This window comes from Neomonachus schauinslandi, chromosome 1, assembly GCF_002201575.2.
Source record: "Neomonachus schauinslandi chromosome 1, ASM220157v2, whole genome shotgun sequence".
Lineage (NCBI taxonomy): Eukaryota > Metazoa > Chordata > Mammalia > Carnivora > Phocidae > Neomonachus > Neomonachus schauinslandi.
The window spans coordinates 201,365,877-201,383,715 of record NC_058403.1 but is presented as its reverse complement, the minus strand read 5'-3'; the positions used below and the strand labels follow the sequence as shown (position 1 = coordinate 201,383,715).

The following is a 17,839-nucleotide window of genomic DNA, read 5'->3' as shown; positions in this document are numbered from 1 at the left end:
CCCTGATCTGGGTCATGACCCAGTTTCCTGCCCAGCAAATGGAGCAGATCTGGCCTGGGACATGCGTGAAGATGAAATGAGACAAGATGGGCATCGGGAGCCATCAGGGCAAACTGAGCAGCCAAGATACTCCAACCCTTGCTCCCCTGTGGGATACAGACTCCACCTAAATGTCCACTCACTGCCCTGCAGGCCCTCAGGGGCTCACAGATGGGCAGCACTCACCTCAACAAACCATGACACGGTTACATGTGACACAGGATGAATGTCTTGGTTAATGTAACCCTGACTTTGGGCAGTGCCTCTGCAGAAGGGATGGACAGCCTGGCTGGCAGACAGACAGAGAGCAATGGTCCCAGCCAAGGTATAGGGCTCAGCGCAGGTGGGACAGCCTTGTGCCCAGAGGCCACTGCAGGATTTCAGACCAACCCTCCCTAGGTTGAGGGAGTTGGTAGGAAGACCCCATGCTCTGGTTGCTGGCCCATATTCGGGGTACAGGATGGGCCTCCAGAATCCTGTCACCCCATGGTGGCCCCTCATAAAGTAATCACTGGGTTTTGGGTACAGGAGCTCATCACAGCTGACAGACACACAAGGGGGGCACAAGTGGTAAACGGAGGTTAAGGGGATAGGCAGGCCGCATTCCAGCCTCATCCCCAGGCTGCCAGCCAAACCACCTCAGTATGCCCAGGCTCTGTTTCCTCTCCAATGGAGGTGAGCATACCAACAACCCTCATCAGCACCAGATCAAACATGGCCCAGTTGAATAACACCCCTGCCCCACTGTCACGAGTAAATAAGGGCAGTTCAGCCTGTCTGAGACTGAGAACACAGTGGCTCAGGCCACAAGAAAGGACGCTGCTCCTGACCCAGCTTCACGGCCTCCCTGCCCCACCCCTCAGGCTGGTGCATGGACCCATAGGGAACCTGCATGTCCACCTGGCCTAGCGTTGGCCCCCAAACACTGAGTGATCTGCCCAGCATACGGTCAGTCCCTGCCCCCAGGAGAGGCCCGGATGTGCACAGTGAGAGCGAACCTCGCTCAGAGTGGCTTCCAGACATGGCAGTTGAGCCTTGTCCTGTCTGCACACAACATCTCCTTTCCAACACTTGTGGCCACCCTGTGCTGTCCACTCATCCCTCCCCCCCCCTTTTTTTTTTAAGATTTTATTTATTTATTTGACAGAGAGAGAGAGAGCACAAGTAGGCAGAGTGGCAGGCAGAGGGAGAGGGAGAAGCAAGGCTCCCCGCTGAGCAGGGAGCATGATGTGGGGCTCCATCCCAGGACCCTGGGATCATGACCTGAGCCGAAGGCAGCCACTTAACCGACTGAGCCACCCAAGCGCCCCACACTCATCCCTTCTTGGATGTGACTTTTTGTTCTCCATTATAGAAGTAGCTGGAAACACACTGCTCAGATGCCAAGGCTTGGGCTGCTGAGGGTCACTGCAGGAGATGCATCCAAAGCCAGATATGTACTGACGCAGTGGCCCAGAATGCAGCAGGAAGCTCACACACCACCACAAAGTCAGCAAATCAAAAGCCGCTTCCAGCGGAGCCTGACACCCGCTGCCGGAGGGGGGGGGGGCAGGGGGAGCTTTCTCCACCCCCTCCTTGAACCTCTCCCTCATCCCATCCTGGCTCTGATGGAGATGTGTCTCCCCGCCCCGCCCCAGGTGGCATTTTCTACCTCGGTCTGCTCAGAGGACAGTGACTGGGCTGTCACCCAAGAGAAGGGAAGGAGGTCAGTTCTGAGTCCCAAAGCAACTGTGCTTCTCTCTAGGTGAGGGCTGTGGGGGACTCTGCACTGTGACCCTTTTACCCCATCTAAACCTTTTCCACACAGGTGCGTATGCCCACTTTCAAAATTTATTCTGGAAGTGGGGGTCCCAGCACAGAGCCCAGAGGTGGGTTTGTGTAGCTACTGGAGCCACAGGATGGTGAGAAACCCTGGGCTTGAAACTAATGCACAGGAGAACTAGATGCTACTCGTGACAGGGGAGGACACACACAGAGGTTTCCGGTATCCTTCAGGACAAAGTGGGGAGCACACGAGTCGGGGAGGGAGGGAAGTAGAGGGGAGGTTTGCTGGGAGCCTGGTGTGGCCCATTCAGTCCCGGCTCCCTCCCCAGCACTACCACGGCCTGTGGAATCCTCCTGTTAGCAGGCTGCTTTGCCGCTCCCAAATGATGCTGGTTATTGGTTACCAGTCACTGGGAACCAGGCAGGGAAATCAGCCAGCTGGGCATGAACAGCCCAGGAACGCATGGCTTTCTCTGGCTCAGTGAAGAGCTTGGCACATGTTCCAGGATGTGGCCCGAAACAGCCCTGGTCAGCCAGAGCATGTGCCTTCTGGACCAAGTCTCAGCTGTCCCACGGGGGCCACCATGTGGCCCTCAGCTGGCCTGAGCACGCAGGTTTGGGTGCATCTGATGTCAGCCCTGACTCCGGGTTAGGTCACTATAAACCTAATCGAGCGTCTGTGTGCGCAGAGCTGGAGCAGCAAACAGGTCTGTCCTTCCTGGGTGGCCCTGAGTGCCTCTGAGGCCTGCGAGGGGGCAGAGGCTCCTGCCACAGCCCTATCCTTTGAAATCTGGCCCAAGCCGGGCCTGCCTGCCCCCCTCCTCCCCGGGTCTGTGGTGTAAGTGGGGGCTGTGAAAAGACACAGCAAGTCCTGGGGGCAAAAACTGGTGGGGAAAGCACTTGATATTCCATTCAGGTAAGAATGAGGTCAATGGGCACGTACAGGAACCCAAACGCCAACCGACCAGGGTCTTCTCTCTGGCCAGAAGAGTTTTCAGGCAACACTTGTTTTCTTAGTTATTGTCACTTCCCGGGGAAGCTTCAGAATAAAACATATTCTGGGTACAGAGAACTACCATTGCTGAACTTGACTTCCAAGAGAAAGCATCCTCTGCCGCCCAGGGGCACTCCCTCAACCCCAGGCTCAGGGCGCACGCTAAGCACCTGCCTGCATTCCAGGCGCCGCCCTCATGCTCTCACCCGCCCAGCAAGCTCAGGAGAGGGAGCGCACAGCCCCCGCACTCCGGTCAACCCTGGCACACAGTTGGCTCCCAACTCCAAAACCCCCCATTTTAGAGAGTTTTTAGTGTTTCCAAACTGTCCCTGTTACAAATGACGCAGCAATAAGCAGCTAGTGGCTCAATCTTGTGTATGCCCTTAACTGCTCCCGCAGAGATGGCTCCTAGACACACAGACAGAAACTGGCCAAACGCCTCTGACCAGAGCTGCCAAACCTCATTCTAGAAAGTGCGGTTCAGGCTCCTGCTGCAGCACAGGGAAATGCCGAGACCCTTAACAGCCTTGGATACCAACCCTACTTCTCTTTTTTCATCAACTGAAGAGTTTCAGGGTGGGGCTGGCCAGGTGGGGGTTTCTCTTCCCCTCTGGAGGCTGACTTCACCAGCTGTCAGAGGTTAACAACTTAAAAGTGACCCCCAGCAGTACATGGGCCCAGGTCAGCCAGCTCAGTGTTCGAGAGAAGGCAGAGAATGCAAACACAAACATGTACTTGGCAAATGAAATAAAGATGAACATCTTGCTCTGGCACGTGACCCCCCAGAGGCCCAACATGCTACCACTGGTGGGCCAGGCTCTCCGGGCACCCTGGCAAATGCTGTTAGTCACGCCAAGGAAGCAGCCAACACCAGGGCCCGGCTGCACACCACAACCTCCTTGCGCAGGCCGGGTTCTCATGGTGCTTGCAAGCATAAGCAGGTGACCAGGCCAGATGGGACTCCCACCCAGGCAGTGCTCAATGTTGAAGCCCGACACTGGCTATGCGCACCGAGGGGGACGCACACGAGGAGCTGAGTGAGCTCATTCTGGGCTGCAAGGAGGACACTGGTTCTCCTAAGACCTCATGAACACACACACACACACACATGACCCCTGAGGCAGAGAGCCGATCTCCTGGGCGAGGAGGCTGAGGGATGGTGAAAAGAATTGGCCAAGGTCCCTGAGCTCAGGAGCCTACTGATGGGGTCTCCATCTTCAGTCTGTCAGCTTCATGGGCCTCTGGGAAAGAGGGTCCCCATCACCCTACAAAGAGCCAAACATGGAATTAGCCCATTCCCCATGAACATTGGATGAGCCTGCCCAGCCCCACCCCACTGACCTCCTGCCTGCTCCTTTCTCTGTCCAGCCTACCTCACTGGCTCCATCTCCCAACCTCAGCTATGCACAAGGAGCTGAGGGACCAGGAGAAGTGGGAGGCAAGAGCCCAGGTGCCCTGACTCCTCCGGCAGCAGGGCGACTATGCAGATGCGGCCCGCTATGTGCCTAGCACCAGGCCAGGCCCCTCACAACTGGCAGGGGGGAGGGGATGCATCCCATCAATGCCCAGGAGGAGAAGGACAAGGTCCAGAGGACACAGAGGGTAGACCTAGTGCCTGACCCTTCACAGCAAGCAGGGAAAGAATAGCACTCCTCCTCGCCACTTGGCACCCTCCAGCCCTCACACAGGCTCACACAGGGAAAAGCCTCCTAGTGAAGAATCGTGGTCTGGCTTGCCCAGAGCTGCGGCACAGGGCCTCTGTACGCTCAGAACTTTCTAAAACTCTGTTACGCATGAGAAAATCCAGACAGAAGGAAAAGTGGGTAAAACATGACTCTAAATCTAAGGTGGTAGAACCCCTAAGTTGAACGGACGTGGCTCTGAGGCTTTGCACAGAAATTTGGGCAACACAAGGCACGGCCCAGGAGAACCTCGTGGTGCTTCTGTGCCTTTTGTGAGTGGTCGTGTGGTGTCTTGCTGACCAGAAAATGTTGCTCACTACATAAGCCACTAATCTCAGTGGCCCCTTCCATGGATCCACTTCCTCTTCTTTCCCTGACTGCTGAGGGCACAGCGTGACCATTGGCCACCAGAGGGCGACATGAGGCCAGTCTGGCAGCAAGCCCAGGGAACCCTGCCCCCAACACTGACCTCTGCCCTTGGGGCAATGTCCCAGGGAAAATAAAGGGAAGGCTGCCACAAGACTCCGAAGGGGCCGGACGGAGGTGCGATGTCCCTGAGGAGGCACTGGGGAAGCAGGGACTCTGGGGCCTTTCAGGGGGTCTTGATGACCTTGACAGGTCTTGGTATGATCGTCAGTTCAGTTCACATGTGCACCTGGCCAGGCCACAGCCCCAAGTGATGCTATGAATGCTAATCTGGATGAGGTATTCTGTAGATGTGGTGACATCCACGACCAGCTGACTTTAAGAGAATGACCCTCGATGGTCTGAGTGGGCCTCATCCAATCAGCTGAAGGCCTTAAGAGGGAAACTGAGGTTTCCCTAGCTCGCCTGTGGACCACAGTGCCCATTCCTGCCTGCTCCATGGATGGACTTCAGCCTCACCAGCCCCACAACTGTAGGGCCAATGCCTTGCAATGTATCTCTTGGTATCTCTGCATCTGCACACACAGACACATGGATCTTCTAGAGGCCCTGTCTCTCTAGAATACACTGGCAGGGGTGAAACCCACAGACCTCCTCCATAAAGAGGCAGCCGGCCAGCTGTCAGGTGGAAACTGACTCAGACACTTGTGGCAACACTTCAGATTAAAAAAAAAAAAGACTTGCAATAAAGACCAGAAAAAAACCTGAAATGTTCCAAGGCCTGTGTGGTGGGTGAGGGATACAGGGGGGTCCTAAGCCTTGGGGGGCAAGAATTGTGGACAACTCGTCCCACTTTTTTTTTTTCTTCTCTCAATTTTTCTATAAGATGATCATTTAGAATAAAATAAATACGTTTCAGAAAACACGGAGTGCTCAGTTTCTGTAACAACCCCCTCCCCCCATCGGCAGCCCAGTACTAAAATCAGACACCCATGGTCCCAGGTGTACCAACAAACCAGCTCCTGGGGAGGCCACGGCTCCAGGCCTGCTTGGCCCCTGGGACACCTCAGTTTTGAATCAGTGCAGAGATCAGATCAGAACAGGGACTAGGGGGCCTGGGAGTCAGCTATGCATTGGCTATAGGAAGGAAGGGGAGACTCTGAGGGACTGCTGGACAGAAAAGCTGCATTCACCCCAGACAGCCTCTTGGTGTGGCCCTGGTCATGGGACCAACCTGGCAGACCTTAGCTCGGCACAGCGCCCGGCCTGACACACACAGAGATGGGACCAAAATGCTGTCCCCAGTCTGCTTCTGTGCCCAGCATGCCACAACAGGCCAGAGCGCACACTGTCACAATTCCAGACACGCTTAAGACAAAAAAGACTCACCCCTTGACTTCCTTGAAATCGGATTGATGGTCTCAGTGAAACAGACTCCTGCAAAAAAGCAAAATGGGAAAATGTCAATAAAGATATCTCGAAATCCAAAGACTTACTTCCCAGGTACAGAAAGAGTAGGATAAGGACAATGTTTTCAGCAGACACAAGAGAAAACACACACACGTCTGAAAATTACAGGAAAGATCACTGGAGCAGAATTTTGAAGCATCAGTAGGAGTTCCTGAATGGCAGGTATATAAGAGGTAAGAGTGGAGACACAGGCAATGGGCAGCCCCTCACTGTTACCCCCAAACCAACATCAGCCCAGACCACCCTGCTTCAGAGACACCCCCTCAGAAGGGAATCGCAATGGATGAGCACCGCTGGCCGGAAGGCAGGCTGACGAGGTGATGCCCCCCACTCCAAACACCCTGCCAGGACAGGGCCCAAGGCCTGCTCAGCTCCCACGTCACAACTTCAGAGCAGTTTGTCACTGAGCTTGGGTGGTGGAATTTCCAAATGTCACAAGAAAAAATATACTTAAAAACTCAAAATACTTTAAGCTTCAGCTATTCAGAGATCAGCCTTCTGTCAGAATTTTAGAAAGAACACGGATCCAGATGGAGGGTCGCACCTCTCTTTCTCACCCATCTTGGGCCTAAGCACCCACCTTCTGTACGGCACATATCACCCCACAGCGTGGCCCTAGTTTGTCACCACAACCCCTTCCCTCTCAGTCCCCAAACCCTCCTCGCTTCTGTGCCCACTATCCTCCCCGGCCTTCTCCAGACGCTGGGCTCTCGCATCTCCATCCAAGCTTGCCCCTCGGGCCTGCACCCCAGCCCCACCGGCAGTGAAAGGAGACCCTCCCAGCTGGCCCCAGACACCAGCTGTCTGGACTACCTGCCTGCTCCCCACCCAGACTGTCAGGCCCACCACAGGCCCTGGGTGGGTGAAGTAGCTCTCTAGAATCACGGGAAGAACCAACCAACAGGCAGGTTGGCCTCTCGGGGTGCATGGGTCCATCAGCTGCTGGGCTGAGGGTTGTAGTCGTATGAGGCAGACATGGCTCAGCAGCTGGGACCACACAAGCCGTACATGTACTCCCCCCCACCACCCTCCCACACACTTTGTTTACCAAGAGCCCTCTCTTTTGCCAAATCTCAAGGACTGTCACTGGAGCAGTTTGTCAGTGAACTTGGGGCAGCAGAATTTCCAAATGTCCTGAGAGATCACACCAAGCATCAGCACTTACTCCCATAGGATCTGACACCCTAGAAACCACCCTACATTTCCAAAGCACATCACCTCTCACTGCCAGGCTGTCAGATATGGGACATCCTCCAGCCCCCTGTCCTGCTCCAGGACCGAAACCAACCCCTGCTTTGGAGGGTCGCCGTGCTTTGAAGACAGACGCCAGGCTTTCCCCAAAGCAGGCTCAGGACCAGCTGACCCATCCTATAAGCCACAACCTGACCTTGCCCGTCACCCCCCACCCCTGGGGCTGACATTCAGAGAATGAGAAACACAGCACCTGTGGGGTCCCCGGACCAGCTAGGCCCTTGGAGATACAACATTTAAGAGGCCTTTGCTTGGAACTGGGTTAAAGATAGAGAACAAAAAGAAAACCTGCAGGTGGCCAATGAGCACGTATGAGGCCACTAGTCATCAGTGAAGTGCAGGTTTCACAGAGAGATACCATGCACCTATCAGGACGGCTAAAACGAAAAGGACAATACCCAACACGCTGGTGGGAATGCACACGGCAAAGCCACTGTGAAAAACGATCTGGTAGTTTCTAAAAAAGGTTAAACACAGTTACCATATGACCCAGCATTTCCACTCCAAGGGACAGACCCAAGAGAAATGAAAATATAGGTCTACACAAAAACGTATATAGAAATGTGCACAGCAGAACTACTCTTAGTATCCAAAAAGTAGCAACAACCCAAATACCCATCAATTGGTGGACTAAGTAACAAAAGAATACTACCCAGAAATAAAAGGGAACGAACTCCTGATGGACACAACATGGACAAACCTCAAAGCCTCTAAGTAAGAGTACCTCAACATAGGACATCCTGCATCGGATGATTCTGTTCATGTAAATTTCCAGGAAAGGCAAAACTAAAGAGACAGAAAGCAGATTAGTGAGTGCCTGGGCCATGGGTGGGAGCGGGCAGTGGCTGCAGGCTGCCGGAGGCAACTAGACGTCTAGGGTGGTGTATTTACACTCACAGACCCTACGCCTAAAGCAGGTAAGTTCCATGGGCCATCCACACACCTCCATGACAGCTGTGACCTGCCCTCAGGCTCACAGAGGGTCTTTCTCTGAAGACTCCTGGGCTTTGAGCAACATCACCTGAACACAGAAGATTCCTGAACACCCAGAGGAGATATTCCGGTCTGTTAACCATTTTCAGTGCAGGATATAGAGTAGATGGAAGGAAACAGCAGAAGATACAAGAACACCCAGCAAAGGCAATGCTAAGGCAAAGCAGTCCTCTGGAACTCTCTACCGACCTCACCTGATCATCAAAGACAGGAAGGCAGGCTGCTCCCAGCAGAGGGAACAGCAGGTACAAAGCCCAGAGCAGACACACGGGATGCCACAGTGGCAGAGAGCACCTGGGGCTTGCTTCTTGCACCCCCATGTCTGGTAGCCCAGGCCCCCGTGTAGGAGCCAGCCTAGGGCTAACTCTAGTGCCTTGCGTGTCTATCAACACAGGGCAAGGCCTGTGTTGGGGGAGGAGCTTGGGGGACAGGGGACATGACAATGGTGATGATACAAGTCTGGATTTAGAGTAATAATGGGGAGGAATCCAAAAGGGTGCATCTCCCCAGAAGGAACTCCACCAGGGCAGCCCCAGCAGTGCCTGGCAGACAAAAACCAGCACCACACCAGCTGGCGTGGTGGGCCACCCTCCCCCTGGACCACACGCTCCCTGTGAGCCACTTAGTGAAGCGTTTAACTGGCGTGGTAGCTGCCAAGCAAATTATCTAGAGGACTCCTTTCCTGCAATCACTTATTCCCCAACGGCGGTGACTTTACCCATTGGAGAAGCTGGCAGAGAGGCCTAAAAACCCAGGCCTTCTCAACAATGCCAAGGCCAGGGGCGCCTGGGTGGCTCAGTTGGTTAAGCGACTGCCTTCGGCTCAGGTCATGATCTCAGGGTCCTGGGATCGAGCCCCGCATCGGGCTCCCTGCTCGGCGGGAAGCCTGCTTCTCCCTCTCCCACTCCCCCTGCTTGTGTTCCCTCTCTCACTGTCTCTCTCTCTGTCAAATAAATAAATAAAATCTTAAAAAAAAAAAAAACAATGCCAAGGCCATGTCCCCAAGCAGCCTGGCTATCATCACAAAACCAGGCCCCTGGTTCTCATGGTGTCTCCTCCCTCCAGCAGAAGAACCAGGCTCTTCTTGTCAACAGCAGAGCAATTCACTTGTTACTATCACATACATACCTGGATGACTCCCCACAGGCCCCGTCTATAGCCACTAACAAAAACAGGCATCAGGACCAGACCCAAATAAGTTCCGCCAGCCCTGTGCAGGCAGGGGGAAAGGGGCCCCACCTGGTAGGACATTAGAACAAAGGGAGAAGCAGCCCTTAGTGCCCTCACACTCACTGGATGACAAGGTGTGTTCTAACGGCACTCAGGTCACGGGCCACGCCACCCAACAGTGGGCAGCCGGTCACAGTCATAGCCACATTTACAGGCCCAGCAGGGCCCACCCTTGGTAATCTGGGTTAATGAGGCTGCCTGAGTCAGCTGCGGCTCTTGCCCATCAGCTCCTCCACCCCAGGGCAGACTACCTTCACTTTTTTTTTTTTTTAAGATTTTATTTATTTATTTGAGACAGAGAGAATGAGAGACAGAGAGCATGAGAGGGAGGAGGGTCAGAGGGAGAAGCAGACTCCCTGCCGAGCAGGGAGCCCGATGCGGGACTCGATCCCAGGACTCCAGGATCATGACCTGAGCCGAAGGCAGTCGCTTAACCAACTGAGCCACCCAGGCGCCCGACTTTTTTTTTTTTTTTTTTAGATCTTATTTATTTGACAGAGAGTGAGAGACAGGGAGAGAGGGAACACAAGCAGGGGGAGTGGGAGAGGGAGAAGCAGGCCCCCGCAGAGCAGGGAGCCCGATGCAGGACCCTGACCCGAGCCGAAGGCAGACGCTTAATGACTGAGCCACCCAGGCGCCCCTACCTTGACCTTTTGTGCAGACTCTTCTACATGGGGCACCTGCTCACCACTGTGCCCCACCCCCCTAAGATTACCAGGAGGAACCACAGGCGCCAGGTGGGTCGCCTCTCCAAGGGCTGCAGGAATCTGATTTGGAGTGTCCTGCACACTGGCATGTGACCACCCCACCTGCCACAAATTCCCAGCTCAGAGGCCCCGGAACATTTCAATGAAGCATAACAAAATTGTTACAAGAAGGTTTAAGAAAAGAGAAATCTCTAAAGAGTTCTAAAATGTACTGAAACCACTTGTGTGTGTCCAACATCCACTAAAGTGGCCTTTGACACACATTGTTTTGTTGGAGGGGGTTGCTACTTGCAATGGAAATCTGTTTTTAGATCAAAGTAAGGTTTTTATTTTTCTAAACAAAAGTTCTCAGCTATTTACTGTAAAGCAAATATGTTTAATTTGAATGACTCAAAACGCATCAAGTCTGTCACCTCCAAGAACCTACTGGAATAAAGCTGGCTGCATAATTCACCAATTCTTTTTTTTTTTTTTAAAGATTTTTATTTATTTATTTGAGAGAGAGAGAGAACATGAGGAGGGGGTGGGCAGAGGGAGAGGGAGAAGCAGGCTCCCCACCGAGCAGGGAGCCTGATGCGGGGCTCGATCCCAGGACCCTGGGATCATGGCCTGAGCCGAAGTCAGACACTTAACGACTGAGCCACCCAGGTGCCCCAAATTCACCAATTCTTAATCTTCCCTTTGAGTCAGGTTCAGGGTGGGGCAGGCAGGCCGAGGGGACCCCCAAATGCCGTAGGCCCCTGTGGCAGCCTCTGACCGCCCAGCTCAGTGCCTCAAGAAACTTTCCAGATCACGGGCTGGGGAGGCTGAAGGGGCTGGATGTGTGGGCAAAGGCCCATGGAGGAGGGGGCAGTGCAGAAGCCTCTCCTAGAGCCTGCACAGGGCCCTGAGCTGCTCCCCTTGAAGGCTCACGGGCACTTCCCAGAGGCAGGGCCCCAAGCCGGAGGATATGGCCTACGAGAGGCCATTCTGCGTTGCCAGTCCAAGGGAGTTCTCACTGTACCCCACTCGGCAGTGGAGCTAATCTAGCCCTCAAGTAAATGCTTCACTCAGTTCCCTTTACTAGAAAATCTCAGAAACAAGCTTCCGCAGGATCAGCTGACCCACCACTAACCAAACTGCCCGCCAGCAGCCAGCAGCAGAACCAACACACTTTAAGAAGAACAACGAAATCCAGCACATGACCCCATGGAATTCACAACACTCAGTATCCAAAACCAAAAACCTCCAGACATGTGAAGTTATAGAAAAATGTGACCCCCCCCCTCAACCCAGGAGAAAATTCAGCCAATGAAAATCGACTCACAAAGGACAAAGACAATGGAACTGACAGACAAGGGCTTCACTTTAGAGTAACCATTACATTTGAAAAATGTTCAAGGGTTTAAAAGAAACTTGAACTGGTGAGAAGAGAAATATGAGGTATGAGGAGAGAGCCACATGGCACTTCTGGAGCTGAGAAATGAAATATCTGGAAAGAAAAACTCACGAAGTGGGATTAATATTAGACTATGTGGGGGCGCCTGGGTGGCTCAGTTGGTTAAGCGACTGCCTTCGGCTCAGGTCATGATCCTGGAGTCCCTGGATCGAGTCCCGCATCGGGCTCCCTGCTCGGCAGGGAGTCTGCTTCTCCCTCTGACCCTCCTCCCTCTCATGCTCTCTGTCTCTCATTCTCTCTCTCTCAAAATAAATAAATAAAATTAAAAAAATATGTATTAGACTATGTGGAAGAAAAGGTTATGAACCTGATGACAAACTACCAAAAACTATCCAAAATGAATCATACACAGAAAAAAGTCTACAGGAAAATGAACACAGTCTCGGTGAACCATGGGACAATGGTACCAAGAGTTCCAACATATGCATAACTGGAATCCCAAGAGCTTGATATCTGAGGAAATAATGGCCCAAATGTGAGGAACACAATAATTCCATAGATTCCAGAAGCTCCAGCAGGAAAACAAAGAACCATGTCACAGCACACCATAAGCAAATCAGTATGACCGCTGACTGACATGCTGTGAGAACCAAGGAGCAAAGATAACTCACAAGACCAAGTATCAGAAAAAAGCCTAGAGACCGTGGAAGGACATCTGTAAATGACTGAGGCAAGAGCAATGAATGCTAACCTATAGTTCCTTATCGAGTGAAGGAGAAGGTGAAACAAAAACTTGTTCAGGCAGAAAAAGGCTGAGATCATCTCTGCAGTAGATCTGCACTGCAAGGAAGGTTCTGGAAGTCCTTCAGGAGGAGGGAACGTGGCACCAGATGGACACGTGGATCTGCACCCAGGATGAAGAGCACTGGGGCACAGGGAATATGTGTATGAACATGGAAGACTTTATCTTGTGGTGACATTTCTGTAGATCACTGTCTGTTGAAGGCATAAACAGTGATGAAGTAAGGATTTGGAAGTGCAGCCTTGAAAGGGTGGCAGTGAGGCACAAGGACCTGGGTGGGTAGGGGCAGGGAGATGGAAGCAAACTATCCCAGGGTCCTGCCACCATATGACCTGAAGCACGAGGTTAACTGGAGGGCTGCGTTCTCCCAGTGCCAAGCTAACCCCGACCTCCCTGAGCCACGGCCCTGGGGGGTAGAGCAGCCAGACTCTGCATATTTGTCTGCGGGACACGCTGGCCATGCACCTCTAGCGTGGTTGGACACTTACCCCTTTATGCACTCGAGGGGCACTTCCCGAGTCCCTCAGGCCCCAGGCCATGCCTCACAGAGCATGGCAGGCAGGGCAGGACAACCAGACACAGGCCACCCCAGCACGTGGCCATTGACTGCACATGGAAGGATCAAGTGAGGGGTACAGTGGACATGGCAAGAGAGCAGACCTGGGGCGCGCGGGTGGCTCAGTCGTTAAGCGTCTGCCTTCGGCTCAGGTCATGATCCCAGGGTCCTGGGATCGAGCCCCGTATCGGGCTCCCCACTCAGCGGGAAGCCTGCTTCTCCCTCCCTGACTCGCCGTGCTTGTGTTCCCTCTCTCGCTGTGTCTCTCTCTGTCAAATAAATAAATAAAATCTTTAAAAAAAAAAGAGAGCGAGCGAGCAGACCCGAACGAGGGCGGGGCCGAGGCTGGGGCGGAGCTGCGGAGCAGCCGGGGCTGCAGAGGGAGCAGCGGGACAGAAGCCCTGGGTAAGAAGGCATGCTGCAAACAAGTCAGCAGCCGTGGGGTGAGTGCAGGGCCTCCCCTGGGCTCGTGGACTTCCCCCCAAGGTGTGGCACCAACAGTGTCTGTGGAGCAAGCAGCCAGAGCCCTTGTCAGAGATGCCTTCGCAGCAGGACCAGTGCTCACCCTCTGGACCCGCCTGGCCTGGCCCCCAGCAGCTGGGACACCCTGGCAATGCATGGGCTCACCGTGCTAACATGCCCCACCACTGCCTTCTGGCTGGCTGTTCCCTGCAGGGGACAAGAGCTCATGGGACCAGGGACATACCATTTGTTAGGGAAGCCTTGCCACCCTGTTACCTTGCCTCCTCAGCAGGACAGAAAGTAAAAGGCGGCGAACACGTCAAGGCCAGGAGGGTCCAATAGACTAGCTGGGGTGCTGCCCATTTCCCTATTGCCTTGGCAGCTTCCGCGTTATTCCCCAGACTGTAATTAGCAGGTCACCAGGTAATGTAACTTCCTAGAACAGTCTCTGGGACACGGTACTACCTGTCTGCATATGTCAGGCTCAGTGCCTGTGTGGGCTGTGCTTCAGGTTGGCAAAGTTACACACGATGCCTCTAGTCTCTGCAGACCCTCTTGAGGGGTCACGTCACTCCCACCATAGGCTCAGAGGTCACATCCTCCCCAGGGGCCAAGCAGCCCAGCGACTGCAGTGACTGCAGCAGGCATGGAGGGCTGCCCCCCCTACTGGCCCTATCAGGACCCTGCGTAGCAGAACGCCATCTCCTATTGGACGTGTGTAAGGTCTGAAACCAGGAGTTCATTGGGACAGGTGTCACTGCTGGTGATGTGCTTTAGCCAAGAGCCCAGGGGGCGTCAGGAGGCCTGGTGGGGGTGGGCAGTGAGGAGGCATCACCACAGAACAGCCTGCAGTCTTCTGTCCCCAAGCAGCTCCCACAGGTATCATAAAGATGCTGATGAAGGTAGGAAGACATAGGGAGCAAGCAGAGCAGGGGAACAGGTAGCCCCGTGGGAGGAGGCATGGAGTGCTGCCCAAGACCCCTTTAAGCTAGGACTGGGAGAGGGTGAGTTAGAACTTCACCATGGCCAGAATCCCCATATAGCTCTCCACGGAGAAGAGCACTTCACGGGTGAAGCCACAGGACGTAGCTTACAAAATCCACCTCCAGGTCCAGGAAGCACACTGGGTAAGGCACTGAGTTACACTCAGGGTTCTCAACCAGGTGATCCTGCCAGAGGACAGTGGTGAAGTCCAGAGACATACTTGGTTGGGGAGGAGGGCACCCCTGGAATCAGGTGCAAGGAGGCCCAGGATGCTGTGCCCACAACAGCCCCACCCCAGAGTGCTCTAGCCCCCAATGTCAGCAGTGCTGAGGCAGAGAAGCCCTGAGCTAACTGCTGCCATGAGGAAAACAAAGGGGAAAGCAATCTTCAGAGCAGAACGTGGGCCATAACGTGGGACACTCCACGGGACAAATGACCTGGTTTCTTCAACAGATGGATGGCATAAAAGGAAGAAGGACGGAGTGCTATAAATTACCAGACCTGACATGCACATCACATGTGGCTCTGCATGGACCCAGCCAAGAGAAGACGCAGCAGAGACAGCCCGCAAGGGTGCCAGGGGCTGTTCTCCAGCGCTCTCACAGAGCTCAGTAAAGACTGCATCTGAAAGGAACAGTCCATATCAGTTAACAATCAACGCAGTCATTGACAAAGCCAAGGGTGAAAGGAAAAGATACCTGGGATTGTTTTACAAATGCTCCAGCAAAACTAAACAAGCAGAACAGGGAAGAGCAGGGGGAAGAGTTGGACCGAGAAGGGTCAGGCACTCACAGAGGGCAAGGCTGGGTGATGGCACAGGGCCGATCGTTCTCATCGCTGTCATCTCCACACGTTAACACTCCCATGTGAAAGGTTTCTAATAAAAAGTGCACATGTACGAGACCTCCCATACCACATAGAATGGACATGGGGCCAGGTCAGTGAGAGAGAAAAGCACGGAGTCTGCACATCATCTGGGGAAGGAGAACAGAGGCGGCAGAGGTAGGACAAGTGAGGACTGGCCTGACCTGGACAGAGCCCCAGGACGTCCGCCACGGGCCCTGTGTGGGAAGCAGCACTGAACTCCACCCAGGGAAACATGCTCCCTGCAATCTGCATGACCTGACCCCCAGAACACAGAGGTGCCTGTGGAAAATGGGCCGAAAAGAGCTTGTTCCTCCTTAAAGGGTGTCCCTCTTGGCAAAGCACAAGTGAAGCACACCAGCACTTCTCAGGGGCTGTGATCAATCACTCAATCTGCTCCTGAGCAGAATGCGGCCAGGAAAGGGGGCAGTTAAGTCCTGAGAAAAGGCCTGGCTGCTGACCTCCTGGCAACTGTCCCCCCCTTTCCAGTAAAGCACAAACAATTGGGAAACTCCTTTCAAGGAATCCTCCCTGCAACTTCCTGGCAGACTCTGAGCAGGATGCCGAGGCTGTGGAGAGCTTAGACAGTGTCTGGGACCGTGAGGGGCCATTTCCGTGAAGTACAGACAGGGAGAACGGAAGCACATTCATCACTATGTGGAGGGACACACCAAAGCAAGAAAAGAGGGCGCCTGGGTGGCTCAGTCCGTTGGGCATCTGCCTTCGGCTCGGGTCGTGGTCCCAGGGTCCTGGGATCGAGTCCTGTGTTGGGCTCCCTGCTCAGCCTGGAGTCTACTCCCTCTGCCCCTCCCCCTGCTCGTGGGCTCTCTCTCTCAAAAATAAATAAATACGTTAAAAAAAAAATTGTATCTAAAAAGCAAGAAAAGAGATTCCAAGCAGCCAAGAGCCAGGTGTAAATCAGGACCCACACAATGGCCAGCACCACACATACTTCGATCTAAATTCATGGAGGTACACAGAGTATTGTTTGAGGTTTAGAAAAGTTTGAGGATTAGGAAAAAAAAAAAAAGATGCAAATCACCTGAAACTGTGATCTGGACAACCCCCACCCCTGCATGTTTTGTTTGCTCTTCTTGGGTCAGCAAATAAAGGCAGACTAGAAGGGCCACCTTCTTTCTGCTGATTCCCCCTATACCCACCTGTACTCCAACCCTCCACCATCCCCAGTCCCTGGCGATCACAGATCTGTTTTCTGTCCCTATGGTTGAGCCTCTCCCAGGTTACATAAATGGAATCATACCGTCTTAGTTTCCTGTGGCCAATGTAACTAATCACCACAAACTTGGTGGCTGAAAACAAGCGAAATGTATTCTCTCACAGTCCTGGAGGCCAGAAGTCTGAAATCAGTATTCCCCGGCTGAAATCCAGGTGTGGACAGGGCTGCACTCTGTCCAGAGGCTCTAGGGGGTGGTCCTTCCTCACTTCTTCCAGCCTCTTGGAACCCTAGGCATCCCTCAGCTTGTGGCCACATCACCCCAATCTCTGCCTCTGTGGTCACACCACCTTCTCTTCTGTGTCAAATCTCTTCCTGCGTTTTTTTTTTTTTAAGATTTTATTTGACAAAGAGAGAGAGCACAAGCAGGGGAGCAGCAGAGGGAGAGGGAGAAGCAGGCTCTCTGCTGAGCAGGGAGCCCAATGCGGGGCTCGATCCCAGGACTCTGGGATCATGATCTGAGCCGAAGGCAGAGGCTTAACCAACTGAGCCACCCAGGTGCCCCTTCCTGCCTCTTTCTTACAAGGTCACTTGTGATTACATTTAGGGCCCACCCAGATAATTCAGGATGATCTCCCCATCTAAAGATTCTGAACTTAAATCCCACCTACAAAGTCCTTTTTTCCATCTAAGGTCACATTTACAAGTTCTAGGGGTTGAGTCCTGGACATTTATCAGACCCTTATCCAGCTGACCACACATACTTAGCAGAATGCCTTTGAGATTCATCTATGCTGCCCTCTCCAAAGTCCATTCCTTTTTACTATTGTTAACCTACTGTATTATACCAGTTTGTTCCTTCATTTGCTGCCTGAAGGACACAAGGCTCATCTCCTGTTCTGAGGACTAATGAATAAAGCTGCCATAAACATTCACATACAGGATTTTGTACGGACACGAGTTTTCGTTTCACCCAACAGCACAACTGGGAGGTCCTTGGTAAGTGTCTGTTTAACTTTACAAGAAGCTGCCAAACCATCTCCCAGAGTGGCCGCATCATTTTGCGTCCCCACCAGCAATGAGAAAGAGTCCACCTGCGCCCTGTCCACACCAGCATTTGGCA

The 17,839-nt window shown here is 53.3% G+C and overlaps 1 protein-coding gene across 1 annotated transcript in view; it reads right to left on the bottom strand.

The window, feature by feature from the left end:
* Nucleotides 1-17,839, bottom strand: part of ELL (elongation factor for RNA polymerase II) — a 68,985-nt gene that overhangs the window by 19,429 nt on the left and 31,717 nt on the right. Inside the window, exon 2 of the mRNA XM_044917458.1 lies at nucleotides 6,235-6,282. Coding sequence (XP_044773393.1) covers nucleotides 6,235-6,282 — 48 coding nt within the window. The remainder of the gene's footprint in view (nucleotides 1-6,234; nucleotides 6,283-17,839) is intronic.